At 41.3% G+C, this 26,690-nt stretch overlaps 1 protein-coding gene across 2 annotated transcripts in view; it reads left to right on the plus strand.

The window, feature by feature from the left end:
- The window catches only part of rxraa (retinoid X receptor, alpha a), a 105,276-nt gene that overhangs the window by 21,432 nt on the left and 57,154 nt on the right, over positions 1–26,690 (plus strand). For both annotated transcript variants that reach the window (XM_030742908.1, XM_030742909.1), the window contains exon 2: positions 4,954–5,067. In XM_030742908.1, coding sequence (XP_030598768.1) covers positions 4,954–5,067 — 114 coding nt within the window. The remainder of the gene's footprint in view (positions 1–4,953; positions 5,068–26,690) is intronic.

Below are 26,690 nucleotides of genomic sequence, written 5' to 3' on the forward strand. Positions count from 1 at the left end.
TTGATACTAGGGACTCATTGTTTTAGGCTTGACACAAAACCAAAAATCTAATTTACAAATCTTACAAATCTAAAGTTTGTGTTCACCTGAAAGTTCCAAGGACTCACCAGACCCCCTTTCTACTGACCTTAACCTCTGTCAGGGCTCCCCAAGGTTTCCGTAACACAGGGATTATATTTTAGTCATTCCTCTTATACTTTTTTCAAGTCCACTTAGAGTCCTCCTAAAAAGGTGCATGTGTAGTGTAGTGTCTGTTCAGTCACCAGAAGTTAGTGGTATGACAGGTCTGCTCAGAAGTCCGCATTCACCCTTTGGTGATTAAAATGTAACCTCTTGGACCCAAATGGACACTTGCATAATCACAAATGTGAAAAGTTTAACAACTCTCTAACAGCTCTCTCAGTCCAAATTGAGATGAAATTTTAACCCATTTTAACACAGAAAGGCAGGGAACCATGCAAAAACAGCAAGTACATGATTTCTAAGTTTGTAAAATTTATCACAACTATTTTTCTAACAAGCGTAATGCTATTATCAGCAAGTAGGTATGGCTTCCAGTGATCATTGATTTTTTTTATTTATTTTTTTTTTTGTGCTTTGTTATCATAATAGATGTGCCCAGACTTTGCTCTGGCTGAGATAAATGTGAGTTTAATGACATGTTTAAGTATGGCTTTCTTCTTCAAAATAGATTTCATCTAGTGGGAGGGAAGACAGTTTGCTGATGGAGCAAATATGCACGGGGACAAGCAAGACGCTTTGCATGCTGAGAGCTGCATTCCTCTCATTTCTTGAGAGGAATGCAGCTCTCAAGAAATGTTTGATTATCAGTGGAGCCTGTGTCTTATAGCTCCAAACAGATGAAAAAACAAAGACATGCATCAGCACAACGGCTTTGTTAGAGTGGAAGCAGTGCGGACGGATCATGGAAAGCAAATATCAGATGATAGTCAACTGCCATGTTTGATGTGTGTCATTTAAAGGAAAACACGGTCTATTAGAATAACATCTTATATGTCTTATTTCCATGGTTGACTAATAATTAAAAAATATTTTTTAAATTATTAGTCCACTGATATAAAACAAATTAAAAAAAAAAAGCAAATGAAGACACTTGAAGCAGCATATCAATGGAATTTTTGCTTAATATAGAGAATCCAATAAAATACATATCCCAAGTACATGTGGGCAAACACGACTGAAGCCTCCTCTCCTGCACATGGAGGTTTGAGGCCTCCTTCAGCTGAAGGTGAGTGCCAGTCATGACGATAACAGTAACGATTGATGGCCCCCGCTGTTCCATCCTTCCATGCACTCTATCAGGATCTTATCCCCTGAAGCCCCATAAAGGAAGGGCTTTTTTTTTTTTTTTATTGCACCTGGGAGATGCATTAAGGGGCCAATGAACTTTGACCTTGGGCTTGGTCACCCTGGCAACGTAGAACATGAGCAATTCTTACTCTTCAGGAGAATTCAGCTACGAACCCTTGAACTCATAAATGCTTGAATGTATTTTATTCAAAAGGCTTCAGTTTGTGGGGTCTTGTAAACTCTGGAAGCCTATTGACTGGTGTATCTGTGGTAAATGAAAAATGTCCTTAAATGAAAACGCTGCAGCTATCTTCTTAGTGGGTTTTGTTATAATGCCAAATTTACACACCTTTGTTTCATTAGAACCTTGTCATTAAGCCTTTCATTTATTAGCTTTATATCAATAAAAGCCCTTCTTTCATTAGCAGAACATCTCAAAGGCTTCCCTTCATTAGCACAAGGTTGTAAATGCTGGATGGGATTTCATTAGCAGTCTATCTTTAATGAGGAAACTCCCAGCGTGTTTACATTGCTCTGATCCCCCATGATGGCTGCTAAAGCTAATGCTGATTGGCTGTTAGAGGAAGGTTTTGAGCTTGTCCTTGAAAGACTGGATCATGCAGTTATTAAAGCCAGTGAGATCCTTGCTCCTCAGAAGTGAAGAGCGAGATCAAACATTTTGGTAATCAAGATCCTGCTTGAATATATATGAACCAAGACATAATCATACAATGTTGGAGAAGATTTAATGACAAGACGTGTACCAACTTTACCTCTTACAGCAGCAGATCCAGAGCCTGCACGTGCATGCCCACATGCTTTCATCATGCACTTCAAGGCTTTAAAAGTAAAGCCCTTCACTCAAAATGATTTATCAAGCCCAAAAAAAGAGAGAAAGATGGATTCCTGTCAAATTCATCATTCTTGAAGTATATTTACAGCTACCAACTAGCTAAATGTTTGATGATTCATTCCTTGTAATTATGTTTTTTTGAGATTTGAACTCGAGTTGTGAATCATTAGCAACTTAACCAACTTAGTTTTTCTTTCTTTTTTAATGTAACTTAGGTGTATTTGCAATACACATTGAGATGTTGAGAATTTTTTCAGTTTCATACAAAGTGTAAGTGAAACCCTGTGCTTTAACATTACTTTGTCCCGTGGGAACGTTATTCCAGTGGACTGCTTGTAGTGTAAGACTTGTTTTTTCTCTTTTTTTCTTTTTTTTCTTTTTTTTGTGTGGGGTAGGGTTGGGGGGTGCTGTCTCCTTAGTTTACTCCTGACTTTGGAAAAGTGCATTTTGACTGGGAAGCAGAGCTCATATATTAATGACTTAATATTTAGTGACATTGCTCAGAGCACCATACCATGTTTCACTGTTTGGCCTCCAGCCACTTTATTCAACCAACAACGTGTCGTGTTCCTAAAGAACTTAATTTGGCAAAGATGGGAAAAATATGGCCTAGCAGAACTGCTGACCCCCCCCCCCCCCCCCCCCCCCCCCCCCCCACACACACACACACACACACACACACACACACCCCTTCATGAATATGGAGATAATTCCTTCTGCACTGACACACTGAAGAACAACTCTTGTGCATACATTTGGTAAAAACAGTGGAGTGGTTGATTTATTTTGAGGTCTTTTTGTTAAGCTATTTTGTCTCAAAAGTTGCATTGATTTTTTTTTTATTTTTTTACCACACTACAATAGAATATTCATATCTGTAATGTATGAGGACATCGTGTGGCACTGATTTGAGGCATTGTATTAGGGTGATGACGGGATAACTGGCACAAATCTCTAATCTAATAAATCATGTTGCAATGATCTTAACTCATACTTGGCTTCCAAGCTGAGAGTAAAACATTTTTAATTGTACTTCGGGTTGAATCCCATTAAATTATCAGTACACTTACAACTCAGAGCTTATTCACACACACACACATATAGTCTTGACAGACGTCCAGTGGATTCTTAGGCTGTTGTTTTCTGAATCACAAACACTTTATTGATGATCCTCCAACATGCCTACAATCTTCATGATACCCATAAAGCTGCACTCGAGAGGCTTTGCTGTTATTTTAAGATGACATTTTCCAACATCTGATGACAACAACAGCAGCATGATGCTCATTAAACGATGATATATGTGATGTGTGTGTGTGTGTGAGACATGAGAAGAAACAGGCTTTATTTTAATTTAATGTGTTCCTCTTTGCCTTTTTTATTTCATTTGTGATATTCGGGATGATCTCAGTCCATCTATTTGCTCTTACAGGTCCAGACTTGAGTCCCCGAGTCATCGGTAATACTAATCAAAGCTTTGAAGAATGTGTTGAATATCAAAGCCCCTCTCCCCCCCACCCCCACCGCTTCACATGTCTATGTAATTGCACTCGCACATGGTACAGACACAAATATCAGCATCTCAGACAGCTTATCATGGGGAACTAATTCAATATCTCTTTGCCTGTTTTAAATGTCATTCTCTGAGCTCATCTGGAGTGACATGTTTTTCATGGTGGAAATAAAGGAGCTTTATTGGGCTCAGATCACGGTGACGGGGAGGGCTCTTCTGCTTGCTGCTCTCGATGTCTGCAGAAAATCCAAAGGTCCTCTGAAGGAGTGAATAAAGTTTGGATTTGCAGAGGTCTTCTAATGCCAATAAGATCCGCATGAACTACCCCGTCAATAAAGATGGAATGACCGCTACTCTGCACGCACAGGTTTTCCTTTTGGCTGCAGGGTCAATGTTGCAAAATACCAGTCATCTGCCACTTTCAGTCCATTTAAGAAATAATAAAAACTGTTATCAATCATAAAGGTTAGTGCTACTCAGTCTGGCACATTTTTGTAATTTGTATTATACCATTTTTCAAATTATTCATCAATTTTAGGACATTGGGGTAATATTATGGTGCTATAATTCTTGAATATTTCTCAAAACATTGCTATTTTGAAAAATCTAGATTTGTTTGTTGATCTTTTCTTAGCTGGATGAAGTCAGTGACTGGTGCGCGCTTGCCTCGAGGGGATCCAGCCTCCTCAGTTGCCTCATTGTGTCAGATAATGGCTTCCCTATTGAAAATGACCACCGTGACCCCTGAAACAGACAGTATGACGGCCTCCTCCGTTCCCTTCAGGCACCCCAACTTACTGTGGCATTTTGACCACACAGCACTGCTAACCTTAATGCTGTCCCCAAAAGCCTTTTCCCCTTTCCCCAGGCCAGCCTTACCCAGCACTGTGCAGGTTCTGTCCACTGTCTGGAGCCCTCGAGGCTGGATGCAGACATACAGATGACATGAGCAGTGGGCTGGCTCAGTGCCATAACAGAGGAGTTTAGGGTGTTGTACATGTGGTTACAAAGCTGTAAAATGCTAGTGTTGCACTGGTGATATAGTGATCTTTAGTTCATGAGTACCAACCAGAAGGCTCTTAAATTGAGGATTTTGCCTGTTTTGGGGGGGGGGGGGGGGGGGGGGGGGGGGGGGGGGGGGGGGGGGGGGAGTTGGCACTTTTATGCTAAAGTTTATCATCAGCTGCTCAGAAGCAGTTATTAATTTGTATCCCATCTCTACATTCTTCCTGTTATATTTATGTCTAATTTCTCTCTTTTTTTTTTTAAATTGTAGGGTTCTTGAAGCCCCAGTGCTCTCTAGCTCCTCCGATGCAGCGAGGTCGCTCAGGTGAGGCTTGTTCCTGTTTCAGTGGCATGTGTCCCCTCCATGAGCGCCGCCTATCCACAGGTATGAGCAAAGTTGTTGCTACTCTGTTTCTTTTGTGGGATCTTGGGTAAAATATGTGGGGAATGCACTGTGTAATCTAACAAGTAAGAAGTCATGTTGGCCTCGTTCTTTTTTTTTTTTTTTTTTAAGTGCGCCCCAAAAGCTGATGCACCCTAAAGAGACGGTCTTATCCAAAATAAAATACAATTTCATTTGTTTTCTTGACTTCAAAGACACATCAAAATTATATGAATTTTAGACCAGTAGTTCAATTATGATGAATCACCTTTTTCTTACATAGCCTTAACCTGTTTTGTGTGATGGTTTGAAACACAGTTCAGGCTTCAATGCTGATTTATTTCACTGGTTTTATTACAGGGCTGGAAAGTATTGCTTGTTTTTTGTCACATATGTACTCACTCCACAGCCTCTGGTCAGAGGTGTGGCTGGTGGGGGTGGGGGGGTGCTGTTTAAGAGGCAGCATACAGTCTGTTTTTTTATGATTAATGGTGTCTTTGCATGTGGAGCCTCAGTGATGGACAAGTTAACAGAGGTGCTCTGAGAACGGCCCCCTTCCTCCCGGCACCTCAGTCGGCCCTCTCGGGCAAGCAGAGGGCTGACATCAGTGGGTACTCTGAACTGAGCTGTCTGGTATGTGGCTAATGAATAATGGTCCAAACTGTGCAGAACATGTGGTTATGCTGATACATTTATCATTCCATCCCCGAGGCTCGCTCCTTCAGCGCTGTTACCAGCTGAGCTGCCCGTCTTGTGATGAGAGCATGACTCGTACGCTAGAACAAAGTCACTTCAACGTACAGTATAAAAACCTCTGTTTGATTTCCCTGCATGAAATAGAAACACTCCAAAATTACTGTGTATGTTTTTGTTCTGAAATTGTGTTCCTAAGCAAAGTCTTCCAATTTTTTTTTTTTTTTTTTAGCCATCTGTTGCTGGAAAATACATGTTCTAAAAGAAACCAAGTGTTTTTCATATTTCCTTTTGCTACAAAGTAGCATTTTGCACTGAACTGCAAATTAATCACATTCCCTCTGCTTTGCGTCATTTCTTTTTTTTTTCTTCTACTATTAAGTATTCTCAGAAATCATTTATTGAGGCGGTATATTGAATAAAAAAAAATAATGAGTAAATATTATTAAATATTCTGCTAAATCAGTCGTCCAGCGTTCAAGAAATGTTATAATCATTTTTTAAAGCGAGAGCACATAAGGGAAAACACCTCATGTCTAAAAATATTCAGTTGATTTGTGTTGTTCCTTTTAAGCACTGCCAGAGCAATTCAGAACACAAAGTTCAAGGCTCTGTATCATAAGTTTTGGATAACAACAAAATCTGATCAGTCTTGTATAATATTAGTGTGATAACCAAAGATAGAATCCGCGCATGGTTCTTTCAAGTCAAAGTTGCCTTTAGGACTTTCCACATTTTAAATCATCTCATTATATCTGACAATGAGCCATTAAAAAAAAAAAAAATGAAGTCAAATGTACTAATAGGATTACACTGATTAAATCCAGCATGCATTTCTTTGTCTTGTCATATTTGTTACTGCAGTAAAAGTTTTGCCCTTGAGAATCAGACACAGTGTCGTCCTTGAAACCTTGAAAGAGCCCAAAAGAAATGAAGTTGTGAATGAAATAATACTCGTGTTGTATGCAGGTGTTACACCTCAGTGCTTACGTGAGCCATGGCCTGAGCTTTGTGTGTGTGTTTTTGTTTGTCTATGATATTATATTTCTTAAATACTTAAGAAACTTCATGAAATTTAACACAAGCAGCCACTTAAACTCATGGATGAAATGATTAGATTTTCCCCATCGGTGGTCAAGGTCACTGTCAAGTCATGTCTGTCACACTTGTGTGTATAACGTGAAAAGCAGGAGAGAATTTCATTACATCTGCCAAAAATGTCCACTGGGCACTCAAAGGTAAACAGGTTTGAATTTGGCGGTCAAAGGTCAAGGTCACTGTGACCTCACAGAAACATTGTGTTGGCAGTGTGTTCACAGAGCCATTTTTTTAAAACCTCAATCAATTTATTTAAAGGTTTTATTTGTTTTATTCTTCATAAAAACAATAGTAAATCTAACCGTCTCTGTTTCCCTTCGAGAACCCACTACCCTCTCTTTCACAGGCAAATACTTTGTTATGGACAAGTTTCAGCATGATGAGGTTCACAGTTACTCCGCCAACCTCACCCCCATCTTTGTGTAGAGTTGTCTTGATTGATTACAACATATTTTACTGTCAGAGTTTATAATGAGGGTGGATGTGTTTTCTGAACAATTGGGACCATCTGGATTAGATGTGGAGTTTTGCTGAAGTGTGTTAAAGGTTTGCGTCTTTGTGTTGTGGCTGCTTTCAAGACTTATAGGACACCAGGTTACAAGTAACATTAGATTATTTTGTCTGCCTCAGACTCAGGGGCAAATAGGAAGAGAGGAGGCATGAAGTTTCTTTTCTTGTTGCTATTCTCGTATGAGTTGTTAAAGTAAATCAGTCATGTGCTAAGCAGCCAAGAGCAGAGGGTACCTCTAGAGAAAGTTACCTAACTGTTAAGTCATAGCAGCAGAGGGTGGCTAGTCGCTCTGGAGTCTAAAGTTTATAGACTCTGTAATAATCTTGGGTCTAATTATGGAAAATGTTTCTATAAATTCACCAGTGTCCCTAAATTGTGTGATTGTCCTCCAATCATGATGTTCCAGCTGCCCAACTACAGCCACAATGACAAGTTGCTGTGGGAGGCGTGAGGCGTGTAGGGGTGACCAAGCAGGAGGTTTCTGGGAAGGCTTGCGAGCCTCGCCCGGGGGAGCTGTATTCAGCGGTGATCTGCTGAACTCCAGGCAGCACACTGATGTGGCTGGGCTCTGGTTTCAGTGGTTTTACATTGTTTGGACTTTTCAAAAACAAACTCTTACTGGAAAGGGACCGTGAGAAATGTAGTATTCGAGAGAACGCTTTTCCACAGGATAGTGTAAAGTAAAAAAAAAAATTTATGGTCTCTCTCTTTTTTTGCTGTTTTTTAATGAGAACAAGAAGTCATTATGGGATTTTTTTTTTTTTTTTCTATTTTGGAAATGTGGTGCATGAGGTGAGAGAGAGAATTGTAAAAGAGAGACAGCATTGAAAACAGAGCTTTTTGAAAAGGGCCTTTACAATGCAAGCCTTGTGCTGTGATTTGGTCTCTCCTCACCAAGCTGAGCAGAGGAATGGAAAAGATTATCTGCAGGAATGTCTGGGGTGCCCTCAAACGGAGCGGGCCTCGTGACTGGCCAATGGGAGCGAGGCCTGCAGAGCGGCGGGCTAATTTTTTCCTGATGAACTCAGCTGCCTGTTCCACAATGCAGTCTGATTGCCAGGGCTGAACTCGCATATGGTCTGTGTTTGGAGGGTCCAAATGACAGGACCAATTCTGCCTGGAGAGAAAAGGGGGTGGGGATGTTGGACATAGATGATTATGACTGGCTCCTTCTCTTTTTATTTCATTAGCTCTGGATGTGACTGATGCACCAGAAACTCGGCAATACCTGCAGAGATTAACCCACCAGGTGTAATGTTTTCTCATGATTTATAGCTTTCTATTGATTATATTTTAATAAGTAGCAATTATACCGAAAGGCAAGTCACATTAGTGTTTAATGCAGTCCCATTTCATTACAGTGCCTCAGAATTATCTCACTCCCTCTCAAATCCTGCCAATTCATTTGGAACCCGTTAACTATTCTGAGTACATGGAAAGAGTCTCCATTAGCCTTGCACTTAGAACCAGGCCAGCATAAACTATGGGGCTAGCTCCATCTCTGTGCAAGAAATGTGTGTTTACATGCTCATTGTTTTTCTGTGTCTTGCTTTTTAGAATTCGTTCTGCAGAAATAATCCATGTGGTAGGCCTCTGGAGAGAGGCAGCATGTGTTGGTAGACCTTGTGGTCACACAGCAGGGTTTTAGAGTAGCGGCTGGGGTGGGTTTTTAGAGCAACGGGGCGGGGAAGCGGGGTTAACGTCTAGTTAAAGTGGCTCCCGGCTCCTCATATTTCCCATCGTGGGGTCCTGAAGAGGTGAGGAGGGTCACGGGGAGGGAGCTCGTTAGCCTCAGTGTGCTTCGTGCTCCCTGCGCTCTAATTGGCTGGCTGGAGTCAGTCCTCTCCCTGGCTGCTTCCTGCTAGGTCAGAAGCCAATGGGGTTGGAGGCAAGCAAGCTGCCGTTTATGGGTCCTGAACCCCATTCATCGGGACAGACAAGTTATTTTTGTATTTTTAATACACAAACTCCAATTATCACAACTCATCTCAAGCTAAGCCAAGCTAATTTCTGCATGTTTTTACTTGTATGTGGTTTGCTTATGGCCAGAGCACTTGTGTTTGTCCTCACTACGATAAGACCTGCCAAACATTGCAGTTAATTAGATGTTTGAGGTTTTGTGTGTGTGTGTGTGTGTGTGTGTGTGTGTGTGTGTGTGTGTGTGTGTGTGTGTGTGTGTGTGTGTGTGTGTGTGTGTGTGTGTGTGTGTGTGTGTGTGTTTGTGTGTGTTTAATATTTGCATATATGAAGTGTAAAGGGACAAATGTTTGTATTTGTCTGGAGTTATGTTGATGACGGATAAGTTTAAGGCTAAAATATGAAAAAGCTGAAATTCCCCATGTAGCTAAACAGAAGAGATTCTAGTGTTAAATTCACTGTAATTTTATTGCTATGATTGACACCTTAGTGAGTTGATCCACTAGTAATACAGGAACAAGGAAGTTCCACCACAACTGGTATTTGTGTATTGATTTGTCTTAAAGGTTTTGTTTTTGTTTTTTTGCCTTTTTATGCTCTTTTTGTATTGCTCTTTAATAATCTCTCAGCTAGTCCTTTTATCTAAGGAGGATTCACTAAATACCCATAATAACTGTCCATCTGGTCCAATGGGATTCCCTAAAGTGGCATGGCCCCTGGTGGCCAGCTGCTACTGCAGCTAGGATGCGTCTGCAGAGGTGGAGGTCTCTGCGCTGGTACAGAATGCCATCCGCAGCCATCCTCGGTGGGTCACTAGAAATCAGAGTGACTAAGCCTTTGATAACTCTCTGAGCCCTTAATCCCAGAGCAGCACCATCAGAGTGAAATGCTATCTCATTGTTACAGCTCAGACCTGTTGGAGAGTGAAGAGAGCAGGCAGCCGTGGATATTGGGGGGGGTGGACAGAAGTTGTCATATTGCTGCTGTGGTGTGGTTATTGTCATCTCTGAGGAGTTGAGGATTGGGAGTAGAACTTGAATATTTAACTGAGCTCAAATTCTCAAAGGCTGTGAGTTTAAATTTAAATCTTGGTTGTGCACTGGAAACAACATTTAAATGTAAATTATCAAGAGTACAGCATAATTTAATGCCTGATTAATTTTACAGTGGAATACAAATTTACCCCCCCCCCCACACACACACACACACACACACACACACACACACACACACACAGAAAGCAGGTGGTTTTGTTTTAAATGTATTTTCTTCTGCACCTTTAGTTATATTTAGACTATAGATAATATATCTCTTGGAGTTAGTTTACACAGATAAGGTGAAATTCCATCCTGCCAGCTGTCCTTGGAATTTATTTTGACCCAATGAGTGAGATTAACAGTACAGTGTGCGAGGCTTTGCATCTGCATGAGAAAAAATGGGGAGAAAAAAAAAGAAATCCCGCATTTTTTATTAACTTCAATTAAACATGAATAAGCAAGTTCTCATTCTTGAGGCCCCACGTTGCCTAACACAGAACAGTATGTTAATGACAGCGAAGCACGTCGGTTTCTGCTGGAATATATGGGCAAATTAACCAGTGGCATGAATATAAATGAATGCATGCATCTTGACCCAGATATCTCATTCTTGATTGTATCTCTGCTATGGTTAGCTGATAGAAACATGCGAATCAGCCTGCAGTGCTGATTTCTGGCTCTTTAAGCGTCATCCAGAGTGGCCTGTTTATATTAGAGAGGCTGACTAAGTGTTGAGGGGCACTGGCCTCATCTAACCACACACAAACATCAGAGCACTGAGATACAAGAGAATTGTATGTGTCATTTACAAAAAAAAACAGCCATTATATACTCTACTCTGCAAAAAAAAAAATCAGTGGGAAATGTGTTTTTTATGTGCAGAATAATACATTGCAGGCTTGAATAAAATGCAAGTACAATGGACAAAAAATATTTACTCCCACTGGAAAGAGCCATGTATGATAGATAACCATAATAAACAACAAGAGTGAAAAGACATGATTTTAAGAAATACCATCTGTTATGGCGCCTGTTTTGTTTTTTGTGTGTTTTTTATGTTTCCTAAGATGATGAAGAATCCGGAAAGCTACCATTTAGCATCTGGATCAGCTAAGATATTTGGACAAGGCCAGACTGAAGGAAGAGGTCAAAAGTCTTATTTTCTCTCTGAGCCTGTTGTTATGCTTTGCTTGCAACATCCGATACTGCTTTAGTCACAGTGGAAAACAACAAAAATGCAGGAACGTTTTTTGGGTGTTTAATAATTTGTAATATCTCTCTGCAGTTTGAACCGTGGGGGCCATATAGTTTGGCTGTGTGGCATTACACTTTCTTATTTTCTGTTTTGACATCTCCATCTCAACAAAAATGAGATCCAGCATAGTGTTACAGCAGACTGATTCACTTCTTGTTTGTTCACTGGCGTGTTTGTTAACGAGGTGGTGTGGGAGCTCAGGTGTCCTTTCAGACTCCACTGGGGGCTTGATGCTGTCAGGGGCGGTTCTAGCTGTTCCTCTGCTCACTATGGTCAGTTGCTTCTGTCCTTGTCAATGGGATTTTGAAGGGCAGCGACAGATCATCCGACTCTGTGTGTCCCCTCCACCCCCAAAGGAGAACAAACAGAGGGGAGAGAGAGAAACAGTCGGGTTGTGGGGGGGGTAAGGAGTTAGCAGGGCAGAGAGGACAGGGGGAGATGACTGTTGGTATTTTGACGCTAAAGTGATTCGACATGCTTGGCATTATAGCTGGCTCGGTGGTGGGGGAAGGGAGAGGCAGTGGAAACGAGCACTTGTATCCGAATGTCAACGAAGCCGATCTCATGAAGTGGAAGGTCAAAAATGGAGCACTTGCCACCTCACCTCATGCAGGCTGCGCCCTTGGACTCCGGCAAAGGGCAAAACAAGAATTGATGGCTGTATGTTAGAGAACGAAGGGCCAAGAAGGTCTGTGAAGGACGTGTGTCTGTGGATGGAGTATGGGTGGAGGCAGGGTGGCAAAATTCTGATATTTCAGTGTCACATGTCCCCACTGCACAGCCACAGGCCCATCCAAGTGTGCTAATGCAGGCCAGCACATGCTGGGATGCGAAAGGTGGAGGGAGAAGTGTTTGCAAGTCCTCAGTGCTTTCTCCGCAGAGAACCACTTCCTGAGGTGCATGGAGAAAGCAATTGAGGGAGTGATGGTAATGCAGCGCCTAATGGAAATATCTTGTCGGGACATGGTGTTGGTCTGAGAAGCTGGTGGCCCTCTAGGAACTGGGTGTAGCAGCACTAAAGCTTTAGCCCCCTGTTTTGCCAAACAAACAGAACAACTGAGATGAAGTCTCATGAAGACCACGTTTGATTCTGAGCAAAATCAAAGTAAAGGATGATTATTAAAACTTGGGTCCTGCTCTCATTACTCCCACAGTTACACAGTAACATTGTGCACACCAGACACTTTATTACTAGAAGAGCAGGAACATAATCACACAGGTTGTAAACAAGCAAACACTTTGGCCAGATTACATAATTATTGTTTTGACAACTCAACAAGCAACTTAGTGGACTTTGTGCACATAAATGCAGTAGGTTGAATTAACAGCCATAATCTTGCCCAGTGTGTCTGGGCTCTGGGCACAGGGAGACCTGGGGCATTAGAGGGGGAGCTGTTGCAGAAAGTTGACCTTTGGTGTCTGCCCGTGCAGACAGCTCAGTCAATGTGACTGTGATGGAGTAGGGACAGTGGGAAAGAGCTCACCGAATGCCACAGGGGCATCGTGTCCAAAAGTCCATTACAGTCACTGACATTGAGCTAATCGACTAGTGCGGTTGTGCAGCATTGGTGGCATGACTTTATAGTGAGGACGGGCAAAGACAGAGTCATATCAAGAGCTGGTAGCAGAGATGGTGGAAGACTGCAGAGTGTGGGGGGGGGGGGGGGGAGTCAAAGTTGAAACTCAATGGATTAGCATTGACATACCATTAGATGTTATTTATCAGAAGGTTTTAGCTGTGCGGTTCAGTTAGCCAGACCTTTATGAACCACCCCGACAAGTTCACAAACATTTGGGGTGAACAAAGGGACAAGCTAAAGCAGCACGATGACATCAACTAAAACGACAAGTCTTTTTTAAAAATGCAGCAGATCCAAAACAAGTGCCACGTGCTCATAGGTGCCTGTGTTTGATTTAGAGTAGTGGAGAAATGAATGAGGTCATTCACTGAACATAAATTGGAAACAGTCACCAGTCCAGTCTTCTCCGTAATATTGTTCTATATATTTTGGGGTCATGGGAGGGTGGAGTCTGGGTGGGTAGTCGGAACAAGACAACGGAGATCAGAGTGATCACTTTGAGTTCTACTGATTTATTTTCCCCTTTTTTCTGACACTAATGATAGTACACCCGTGACATATTATCCTTTCACAGCTGCAGGAGTTAAACATTTATGCAACAGTGTTGCTGGTCAAACTCCTCAGCATCAGGGCAAGAGCTTAGTGCCAGAAAGAAAAGCCTATGCAGGCCTAATGCTTTGCTTTTTCCAGGATCAATCTGTGCATGGCTATGGGTGTCTTTGTGTGTGTGTCTGTGGACTGAAATGTGCATGTACATGTGCTGATATGCTGTATGTATTGTACTTACAATGTTGTGTTCTTTTCATCTCTTTGCCGGCTGTGGCAGATTGCATTTTAGATTTAGCATGTACCACTCAGGGGAGTGATTAGAAAGAGCTGAGCCCTCGCATTATTTAACCCCACCCGTCCACTCCCAATACCCCGCCGCATCCGAAATGACTTGTTTGGCTGCTGCTCTGAGATTTGGTTTTCACCCTTCTACATAAAGTGTTCATCGGGATGCGATTTTTTTATAGGATATCTATGTCAAAGGCAGAACGAGCGGCAGCAGCAGCTGCCTGTAACCCAAGCTGATAATGAGCGTGTATTTGTGTTTATTTAACACCCTCCCTGCCATCTGTTCCATGTATTGTGATACACAGACGGGGCACGTGTGTGTGAGCCTGATGATTACACAACAGCCGGGCTAGTTTTGTGGTGGCAGTGTCTCATCCGACACCAGCGCGCCGCCAGTTCCATTATTCAGACTTTACTCGGTGGCATGACATGTGAATCGAAACAAGACGACCAAACAGACTATTGAGTGTCAAAAACACATGTATCAAAAGAGAGCGACACCGAAAAGCTCCACACACAGTTGAATTTTGATGTTTGTGTGTGCACAGATGCACACACAGCACTTGGAGATGTGTTGAATGTGAACTGAAGTATATGTAGACATTATGGACAACAACAGCTTGCTGCATTTTCTGCCCTCCATCTGCATTGCCAGAGGTTGCAGGAGCGTTTAGAGCTTATGGAAAAACAAACAAGTCTATTATCACTGGTTTTGCTGTTATTCAAGCATTTTTGCTTCTGACTGCCCGTCCACTTAATTGTTATTTTTGAATTCAACACAATTAGAATGTGGGAGTGCAAAAATTAATGCCTCACCACAGCAGTCCTGTAGGTCACATAATTAGCAGAACCCTATTCTCTGAGCAGCATGCTAAAAATTGTGTTTATAACAGAGTTTTACAGCACTTTATCTGACTTTATATGAGTGAAGATATTAAATACTATCTGAAGAAAATATGAGAGGTTGACTTTGACCGGCTCTCAGGATTGGGAAAGTGCCTTATTGATCTTTTATCTCCCAGATTATGACATATGTCACAAAACCTTACACAACCTGTAGACAGATGTACACCTGTTTAAAATAAGATGTCTGACACGCTTTGTACTTTCATAAAAAGAGAGTTCACATACTGTACACAGTGCTTACAAAAGTAAGTGCAGGCTTCTGTGAAATGAGGGTTAATATCGATCCTTAAAATTTATTGTATCTAAAAATGAGCAACAACAGCCTCTGGTAATGACAAAACGACTATGAAGGAAATCATGCCTGATATCATGTTTACAAGGGCTGCTGAGATCTACAGGCCCACTTAGTGCTTATATTTAATTTCAAGGATTTAATAATTTTCCTCTGTCATGTTTGGCCCACTAGATAAAATAAATAGTTAAATAAAAATGGAAAATTCAAGCAGCAGAGGCTGATTGAATTTAGGCTTTCTGTTTAAAATTTGAAGTCTCGAGCCCAAACCAAGATTACTGACCCTATCATGTTACATTGTTTCTATTAATTTTTTTGTTGTTTGTACACATTTATGTGACTGGAGTACTTTTTCATTCTTCCAGCATAGGGCCAGAAATGGGGGGGGCAGTCCCAGCTGTTTAGGGCAGAAGGTAGGGTGTACCCCTGGATAGCTCACTAGTCCATTACAGTGTTACTTAATTGCAGTGTTTGAATTAGATACTAGTTATATTAGGGTTTACAAAGGTTAATTTTGGACAGTACTCCCAATGACTGATTATGGTTATATTGACACACAAGTATAAACTGTTCTGTGTTAAAGGAAAGCTTTAAAAAAAAACATATAGTTGTACTGATGTGTGCTTTAGATTTGCCTTATTGAAGTTCCTTTGTCCCCACAAGAAAAAGGTAAATTGCATAGGCTATTAAAATTACTGAAACACGCTACCCTCAGCCATCAAACGTCCGAATTTGACAAACACACATAGCAACATATGAGGACAAGTTTAACCACATAATATCCACAAGATGTGTCATTCCTTTAAGCTGGTTTACGAGGAATTGTCACTGATCAGAGTGACTTTAAAGCAGGACCAGAAAACCTCTGTGTGCCAAGAAATATTCAGTATGTCCACTAAGTTTCTGGTCTGGAGGATTGTAAAAACTCCCATGCTGCTTTTACTGAATGTACAATATCATATTTTTGAAAAATGCCAGGAAAATTTCACATACCAGAGCATGCAGTGAGGCAGACCATCGTCTGGATTATTGGCAAAAAAACGATTTTCCCGAGTAAATGGAGAAAACCCACAAAGACAAGACATCAATTGTTGGGGTAAACTCGTGGTATGTGGAGCTGTAGGACAAAAAAAATTTAAAAAAGGACTGCATAAAAGTGTGTGTAAACAACATGTTTTCTATTCAGTTGAGGTGCTGTGAATCCTGAATGAATCCTTAAGAATGTTTCATCCCCCGTTTCATATTATACATCAGACTGCAACCGCAGTTTGAATGATGCAAGCAGCCTTCTTCCTTTCAATCTTGTCAGAGGAGGAGAAATGTGTAGTAGACTTCTGCGTAGTTTCAATGATTAATGTGGATGCTAATTTGTTTGTTAAGGGGGTGTGTGTTCGTGTGTGTGTGTGTGTGTGTGTGTTAGTCAGGTCAAGTATTTCAGTAAATGCATTTCTTAGGGTTTTAAGTTTCCAAATAATTTGTCCTGGAGTCGAGTATTACATAATCCAGGATTAAACCTGTATACAAGCATACAGAATAAGTGCAAGATTGTATTTCTTCTGAATGTGCTCTTCCATGTTGTGTACTACAGGTTTCTCGGCACAGAATAAGGGCTGGAGTTTGTGGTTTGTTTGCTGCTGGGAAGCTAAGGTGAAGGCAGTCCCAAAAAAAAAGAATATACAAACCTACTGTCACACCCTCAGTGGTGCATTAAATGCTTTCGCATTTCCAAATATGGTTTCTGAGAGGTGTGCCTAATATGAGTGTGTGATATTCACCCCTGTTTTGCCTCATTACAGTGGATTTCAGAGCAGTTTCTTAGTGTAACTGAGGGCAGACAGCTGCTAATGATGCACAGGACTGCCAACCAAATCACTGCCCCCCCCCCCCATATTTTGATTTAAAAAAACTGTGACTAAATGTGAACAATGCGTTTTTATTAGCTATTTTCAGGCGAATGTATTTAAGAAGCAATTGTAGATTATCAAGCACTGTTTGTTCAGATGGCTGCTGCTCACCTAAGGTGACTTTTATGTTCTTCTACGTTTACTCACCCTGCAGTCTTTTTAGTAGCGCAAATAGAAATTATGCATAAAGACAGGTGGAGAAAAGCGCTTTCTGTGTCAACTTGCCTCTACATCGCCACTTTTCCTCCCCCTTTCTTTCCATCTTGTTTCCCCCTCTCCCTCCCTCTTTCTCTCTGCCTCTTTTTCTCCATGTGATTAGTCCTGAATCATGTTCCAGTCACTGTACTTCTCGGCCAACTAAGCCAATAAATACGCTCTACATGATTGATCCTTCTGCCTGTCTTGTTTACACAGTGTGCGCTCCCCTGCGCCAAGAGGCGTTGACCTTTCACACACAGGGTGGCTCACCCTCTTTATCTCGCATCATTGTGCAGCTGATGAGTAGATTGCAGCCAATCACATGGGAAGGTTTTCGCTTACAATAGCGGGCAAACACACTCGGATCTGTCTGAGTGGGGATGATGAGGGGAAAATGGGATGTTTTCCTGCTATGCTCGCTTACATGTAGTTTCACCGCCCGTGGCAGAGGGCTTCTTTATTGTAGGGACCAGATGTGGGAGACAGCAGTGTGGTGTGGTGTGGTGTAATGCAGCCACTGTGTCATGAATCAACTGCTCTGTTGATCTTGTGACCAGCCATGCCCCCCAGTCAACTCTGGAGTTCAAAGGTTGTTTCTCAAGCTTGTCTCTAATCTGCACTCCAAACGAGAGGGGAGGTCTAAATTGGCCCTCTGTTGGCACTGCAGTGAACATCCATTTCTGGGCTCATGTTTGACGTTTTCTGGTACCAGCTCACCAGCTGTGAGGGGTTTCATGTTTTTCTAATTGTTGCGGGTTTCCAGCTGTCACCTTAGCCTCCGGGAACTTACTGTGGGAATTTTACACTGCTTTATAGTATAAGGAAGTAGTCAATGACAGTTACTGTTCTTTGAAAATTTGACCCAAAGAGACTTTTTTCCCTCTCCTTTAAGGGGTGTTAACACAGAAATAGAATAGCAGTAACGTGGTGACCAAACAATGGAATATCAATGAAATTCAGGGACTCTCAATGTTCTCTGAACTTTGCAATGAGCGATTGCTTCCACTGGTGTACTGTTGACTGATGTATGAAAAAGGTCATGTGTCTTAAGGATGTGTAGTAGACCTGCAGTTCTGTAGCTCCATTATAGAAAAATTCTGCTTTCCGTTCACCGGCATTATGACTTAAGGATTAATCTCGCTATCATGTGTTTGCTATTCTGTTGACCCCCCCAAATTTGACATGGTGACAACAGGAGCCTATCCTGTTCATCTACTGTTGCTAATCTTACTCTCAGTATTGTACATTTGTAGTTTTCTTAATATGACTACTTTGGACATTTGCAGCTTTGCGAGGAGCTGACCTACTGCCAATGGCCTGTCCATTCACATACATATTTTATTTTTCTGTTTGTTTGTTTCTTTTTTTCCTCTGAGCAATCTCCCTGAAGCATGGAGGAAATGGAAAGAGTGAGTGGAGCAAAAGAAAAAGTGAGAGAGCGGAGAGATATTCTACAGGGGATTGTGGGAACCCACTGATAAAGGCGTGCATCTTAATCCATCCTAAGGCCTGTCTTATGCTGTGCTATGAGCTTTTATGTGATCATTAGGTGTGTGTGTGTGTGTGTGTGTGCTCTGATGCACGTCCACACGCACGCTTTAGGTGTAAGTGTGTGTATGTGGCTTTGCATATTTGATATGTTAATGTTCACTGATGCAGTAGTAAAGTCTTTTTGATTCTTGTATATGAAGGCTCCTCGAGATCTTCAGATGTCTTCTGTAGAAACATGACACACCCACTCGTTTTAACAACAAGGTAACAGTGCTACCCATGGAGTGCATAATGACTTGTTTTATAGCACATAAGTGTATGAGAAGCACTAATTAATGCTCTGCAATTCCTCTTTAATGCATTGTACTGGGTAGGGATTTCTGTGTGTGTGTCTCTCTCTCTGAGGTAATGCCTTCAGCTCCCTTGTTTCTCCTTGAGCTTTAGTGGAATTTGGCTGATGTGCACCAAGGGGAGGAGAGGAAGGAGGCGCTCAGCTTGTTTCAGTGCTTTATGAGTCTGACGTGTTCGTCTGTAATTGCAGTTATGGGTGATTAAACTCTCAATGCCCCTCAGGATCCGCAGCCAGCTATCAATCAGAGTCGGGCCGAGCAGCACAGCACAGATTGGTTCCTCTGTCTGTCAGAAACGCTGCTTCATGCCACTCTTTAACATAGCCATATATTTCTGGTATTCTTAATAAGTAAGTATTCTTGTATGTGTTTCAGATACTTGATGAAGCAATACGCGAGGCAAATCGTCTTTTCTAATTTAACTCTAAAAACTGATGCGCATGGGCGGATGTACATGGGGCTTTTGAAATGAATAATCTCTTGATGGTGTCACGGTATCATTTATGTTTATGTATTCATGCCAGTTCTGTCATGCATGGCAAATCACTGCAGTGTGTTTTGCATGTGCGGTAGCATATTTATGACTTAAAAAAAATTGGGTAGATAGGGGGATCGTGGGGTTGAAACTGAGGCCTGCTACTCGCTCGTTTAATTGGTGCATGTTTGCATCTGTGTGTGTGTTTATGAAAGATCAGTGACTTATCTCCAGAGGCGATATACAACCGCTGGAGTCTTGTCCTCCTCACTATCCTCCTCTGACACTCCCATGGCAAGAGGACAGCATTTTCTCAGCTGAGAAAAGATGGCAGCCAGGCATCTGCGCATTTCCTATCGCAGGGATTTGAGTCCAAGCAAAACACTTAAGCATGTGTGTGGTAATGAGGAGTATGCGTGTTTGTGTAAGTTATCTGTCAGTGGCCTTTTCCCATTAGTTTGCTGACTTCTTTGAGCCCTTCTCCTCTGTTGAAGTTTGGGTGTTTTCTTTTCTTTGTCTCCTCCTCTATGTTGTACCCGTGGATGCAACGAGGAAACAAAGGAGTAATTCACACCCTAGTTGCCCTGAAGACCCTTGTTAGTTATGGCAGAGTGACCTCATGGTGGAGGACGCAGTGTCAAAAGGACAGGGAAAACAATTTTTGTCAAAGAAAAGCGAGGCAGCAATGTTAAGAAAAAAGAAAAATAATAGACTGGAGTGAAGAAATGGCTCCCGTTGCTCCACATCCAAAGCCCTCGCCTAGACTAGACTATCTGACTGGATCAGATAAGGCCTGCCTCGGTCTGTAGTATAAAGGGCTCAGTCTGTAGAAGCTGTGGGTTAATTAATTTGTGATAGCCCACGTGGGCACTAAAGAGCATGGATACACTGAGACCTCATATACAGTGCTGCGAAAAGGCATTTGCCCTCTTCCTGATTTCTTATTATTTCTGCATTTCAGATCATCAGATTTAATATTGCACGAAGATAACCATTTGTTGAGGGAGGGAAAAAGCTATCCAAACCTACCTGGCCCTATGTGAAAAATAATTGTTAAACCTAACTTGTTAACTGTGATTAACCACATTTTTTGAAAGTTCAATTTCACTAGTTATACCGAGGCCTGATTACTGCCAGACCTGTGAAATCAAGAAGTTGCCTAAATAGAACCTGTCTGACTAAGTGAAGCAGGCCAAAAGATCTCAAAAAGCAACACATCGTGTCACAGTTAAGACAAACACTTGATTGCAGTTTTGGTTTATAAGCCAGTCCCTTAAGTATTTAAATTTAAATTTTGTTAAATAAAAACAAGAAAAAAATGTGTTAAAATTTACCAATCAGCCAGTGTTGCTCCAACAACAAGTGACTGAAAGTATATTTGCCAGTCGGCAGCTGCTAATGGAGCTATCCTAACCCTAGTATGCAGGATTCTTATCACAACTTCAACATTGCTTCTGCCATCTCATGAGTTTTCTTTCAAATGTTTTTAAAGATCGCAACCTGTGTTTTTGAGTCTATCAGTCTACTTTTGCTTTTCGGTGGGGAAAGAAAAAAAAAAAAGCCCTTTAATTTGGTGGAAAAACCCAAGCTGAAGCTTCTTTTGAAAGTTTTGCTGGGCAGAATGTGTTTATTGGCAGACTGCCATTGAAAATGCAAGAGAGGGGAAGTCAGCAGACTGGCTGTCTTCTGTTCACTGTTGTTCAGATTGACTCTGTCAGGCTGGCCTTTGAGGCCCGTTATCCAGGTGGTCTGTACTCTGCGGCGCCTGCTTCCCTCCTCGTCCTCCTCTTTCCCTTCACCTCCGCTGCCCCGTGCCCACAAACAGGCCTGGCATCGGCAGCTTCCTCTCTGAGCGGTGGTGTCTTCTCTCCACCAATCGCATAGCTCTGCAGTTATGGGCACATTAGTGTAAGCCAATGAACGACACCTGTTTCTCTCAAGAGTGGTTGTACATGCCAATCATAACACCCACTTTATTTGGCCTCTGTCAGAAAGCCAATCTCAACACATAATTCACAGGCATCCAGGCCATGAGAGGCACAGGCAAAAAGAAATATGGATTGTAGCGATGGGGGAAAGGACCTTCTCGAAAATTACTTTCCCAGCACAAATGTCACAGAAAATGTGTGTTGCATCATTGCATCATCGGAAAAAAGTATCATGCAGTAAAGGAACCTTTTGATAGGACTGAGGGATCATTGTTCAGTGGTAAGACTGGAAGAATGACTCATTTTCTGCTTTTTTAAAAAGCCTGAAAGCTTTTCCCTTTTCTATGTACACCTGAGACTGGTAGAAGGCATTACATGTTTTACCTTTTCTAACATGTTTTACTTTATTATATAGATTTTCCTTTTTTGAGGCTTGTTTAAAAAAAAAAACAAAAAAAACATAGCAACTGTGATTTCACTTGATGCCAATCAGATTCAAACAAATTCCTGAAAACACTGAAAAATATGCAGACTTCATGCTTCAAATAGCTGGTTAGAAAGGTTTATCTGTTGTTTGACTTTTCTCTTAGCGTCAGAGAGTCAAGACTTTATATCAGGAATAATATGAGTTTGTGAAATTTTACATGTTAACTTAATTTTGTTCTTTTCACCAAAGTAGTTTATGTGTAAGTTTTTCAGCCTTTAGTTTCTTATACAGTACTAAATGTTCATCTTACAATAAAAGTATTAAACAATACTAAATGTCACTTATTTATCAAGATGGAGGAAGAAAGGTTTGCATTTAAGCTACAGATGTCATAATCAGACTTTTTTTTTGTCTTTGGTTGGGTATTTGCTGATGTCAGGACAAATCAGATATGTTTTTGTACTTAAACTGTTGATTAAAAATCTGACACTGTTGCAGCCAACTAAATATGACAATTTGATTAAATACTGTGGTCCATTACTTTTGTGTTTGTAAGTTCAAATTGTAAATGAAAGATTAATTGGAGTTGTGAACTGTAGTTAACACTAACCTTTTAGACTTAACTGTAGCACGGAACAAAGTAAATATTTAACTGCGACTTTATATCTCATGTCTTTGATTTAAGCAACATTCAGGTAGGTTATGGTCAGGGCACCTTTTTTTTTTTTTTGGGCAATTGTGGATGAATCGTCAGTGACCAAAGGCAGCTACTGCCCTCAGCCTTGAGTTGCTGAAGTTGATAACAGGGAATAATAGTCATAGTTTTATGAACACAGCTTTTGTACCATCTAGAGTGATTTCCATTATACCCTTCTTAAATAACCTTGGCTGGGCTCTTTAGAAACACTCAGAGCATACATAAGTGCATAGAATCAGTCAGCGGCAGATCCTGCTCCAGCACTTGCAGAAGGATCCGACTCCATGGTGTTTGTGTTTTGTTGACGCTGTGTAAACACAAGCTAGTAGTGGTAGTCACATCCCTGGCAAAAGAAATGGGCTTTATAATGAAAGAACATGTGCAAAAGCATAAACATTAAGAAATGGAGAGAGCGCGGGAGACAGCGAGGCTTGGAAGCTGATCGAGTTATCAGTAGAGAGGAAAAAGAACTGGCAGCACTCTAACCAGTGTGTCTTCCCAGGACATAAAAGACTTGCTGCTCCGATCTGGGATTATCCTCCACCTCTGGGGAGTCCCTGTGATGAGCAGCAAAGGCAGAATAAAAGATGTGGAAAGAAATTGAAGGAAACAGTAACAGAGGAGAGGAAGTATGGGGAAGAATTAAATGTGAAAGCACGTGCACTGGGGAGAGGTAAGAGACATGCATCTATAGAATCTGATCCACATATATGCCAGGTCCACTTAAGGACCTGCAGATACTCACGATACTTCAGTTGACCGTGTTGGTGCTTGTTTCCTTTTCTTTCTTTTTTTTTTTTCCCTGCAACCCCCTCTGACCCCTTGAAAAATGGCCCATGCTGGTAATTCAGCCATGCGCCATGTCCCTGTTTGATCTAGCATCTTCCTGAAAATCATCTCTCCAGGCTCAGACATTTTAAATCAAATGTGATCCCTCCTTTCTAGCGGAAAAGACTCTTGTTGGATATGCAGGTTAAAAAGGTCTGCACTGCAAAAACACTGATCTTAAGGACGCCTAAGTAGAAGTCATTTTGACCTAGGACAGGACTTTATTCTGTGTATTTAACTGGGTTTTACATTGCTATTAACTGTATTTTAATTTTCTATTATATTTTGATTATTCCCAGTCTTTAGTATATTGATTGTACAGCATATTATAAATAAACTTACTTATTTATATTATTGTAGACTGTTATTTGTTGGACAAAACAGGCAATGCTGAGAGCTCTGGATGTCTGCAAACATTCTGTAGACTCGACACATTGTTACTTGACTAATTCAAAAATATCACATCCTCCACCACGACTGATACCAGTGCCCTGTTTCACAAACAGAAAAGAACAAAACAAAAACAGTGTCCCAGATCAGTACTGAAAATGTAATGGATTCTTTTTTATGCCCGCAGTCCACCTCTCCAACGTGTCCATGAAATTCAGTTTACTAGTTTTTGCAAAATCTTACTAATAGGCAGACCAAAACAGACACACAGCCATGAAAACCGCTTGGCTTTCACCTTGATGCAGGAATAATTGTCTCTTTCATTAAATGTCCATAGTTGTCACTTTTATTCTGCAGCAATTTTTCTGCACAGGCCAACATTTACATGTTCACTTGCTTAAAGAAAATATAATTTTCAGAAGCGGCAGTGTCACTAAAGAGCTCTTTCAGAACTTGGCAGCTGAATGAATTATTCGCTTGAAATAAAGCATTCACGGGAGAAAAGTTACGCTGTTGACACAAGCTGTTTGAGTTGTCCATTTGACTTATTCTGTTAATAATGGGCCAAAAGGTAATTGATTTTGTGTGTACTGGACAGACTGTCTGTGTGCAATAGAGCAAGAGAAGGGGGCGGATGAAGGCGTGGGGGTGGTAAGGTTGGGCCTCAGTCAGTGCAACTATATTTTCATGATTTTGTTTATTTATCTTGGATACGGCGTGCCTCCGATTCTCTAGCCTGCAGAATTTTCTGTTATTTGTTTTCAGTGAGTCGATGCACTGATCCAAAGTACACTCCTCCAGTGACAATCGCTAACAGAACACACACGCGTGTTCTTCGGGACATACAACCTCTGGTCTTATTGGAGCGCGTGTGTTCCCACCCAGTTTGCGAGGCCTCTTCCTGCAGCACGTACACACATAGTTTCCCATCACCCTCTGAGTGGCCCCCGAGTGTTTTAAGCTTTCTCTGAGAGATTTTCTCGCACTTTGTTTCCCCCCCCATTTGAATCTTTATTATCTATTTATGAATCTCTAGCACTCTTTCTATGTGTTCATCCATCGATCAGTCCATCTCAACCCATCCTCCCAGTTCCCTTCATCTCTGGCTTGTTCCCCGGAGGGAGAAAGAGAGGGGTGGGGAGGTGGTAGCGCAGTTCCAGCTTACGGCCAGAAGTCAGCTCCTTCTCCATTTGGATTTCATTACAAACAGACCAGCACCTCACAACTTACAACAAAAGAATAATAATCATATTGGGAAAAATGAAAGGAGAAAAAAAGGAGTGGGAGACATCACAGAGGCTTGTAATATAGTCAGTATATTTAAGCGTTCCGTTGAGGGGGTAAAAATATTTCAGTATTGATTCTGTGTCCCAAAACAAAACACAAACTAATGAAAAGGATCTCTTATTCTAAATCAAATGTAAACATGTCTAGATTTGTGTAAAGGGAAAGTTACCATTTTCATATGCTGGATACTGGCTCTTCAAATCAGGGCGGGGGGGGTGGACATAAGGCGCTGTGTTAGCCAACATCTGCCTTGGGCCAAATCCAGGTGTTGCACTGGATAAACACACACTAGATACACAGTGTTCAGCTTTTGAAGTGTTTGAGTGGTTCCTTGACACAAATGGAAGTCGTCAATCGCCCACTGTCTCCAAACAAGTTAGGAAGTGACAAATTCCTCATCCTGATGTCACCAAAGGGTAGGGACAGTTTGTTTTTTCCGTCTTGGTAATTGGTATAATTAGTCATCACTCACTGATGGCTTTATGACTCCACTACAAGACGCACCGTGTGGAATCATTTCTCTTCCACTCCTCCACATATAATGGTGTTTTTTTGTGTTTTTTTCTGCATTTACATTTTGCATTTATTTTCCCTGCTAATGGTGATTGTATTAACCTTATAAAGACATCAATGCATTATTTACTTAGTTGTGATGGCTTTTTTATGGCTTTTATTGCAGGACTATTGACAGTAAGACCAGTTAAAGTTTCTGTTTTAACTAGCCTGGGGGTTGATTGTTTGGTAAGACGCAATCAACTGTTTTAATGTTTTCTGGTTTAATTATATGACTTTATTTTATTATTTATAGTATGGCTTGCAACATTCATAAAAAATAAATAAATAATAAATTAAAATATTGACCACACAGAACTCAGATAAATTTAGTTTGTGTGAATGCATGGCATCACTGGGCAACCATCATGGTAATTAACGCTGGTACTTTTTGGCCCCTCTTTTAGTGTGTTTTTTTCCTTTGCCTTTTCAGAAACCATTTTTCCCCATTTATTTCGTAAGAGTAACCTTGCAGAAACTTGACCCTTGCTTGAAATGATGAATGCACCCCTGTGCCCAGCGAAGTATGAAAGTAATAAAAAAAAAAATTAGTTCATCAGATTTATTTTATCTGTTGTTAAATGATTTCAGTTTTGTGCTCTGCTGTCAGCTCATTATCTATCCGTATTTGTGTTTGTAAGTATATACTCGGCCGTATGCCTTCAAGTGTGTTTTGGCAGTGAGAAGCCCGATAAGGGCCTGTGTTGTGATATTCATCTCTGAGCTCAACAAAAGAGGAAGTTCAATGAATCAGAAGCTTCCTGGCTGTGTTAGATTTCCCCAGTTACTTGTATTCATAGCAGTGTTATGGGCTCGACACACGGGGAGCGACAAACGACAGCGACGAATGGGTCGCATCGCCACTGGGGGTGAAACCGAACACACGGGACGCGATAGCGACGGCAGCTTTGCGAATCGCGCTCTTACGTCACTCGTCTCCAAGAAATGTGATTGGTTATGAAACTGGAGGGAT

This window comes from Archocentrus centrarchus, chromosome 12, assembly GCF_007364275.1.
Source record: "Archocentrus centrarchus isolate MPI-CPG fArcCen1 chromosome 12, fArcCen1, whole genome shotgun sequence".
Lineage (NCBI taxonomy): Eukaryota > Metazoa > Chordata > Actinopteri > Cichliformes > Cichlidae > Archocentrus > Archocentrus centrarchus.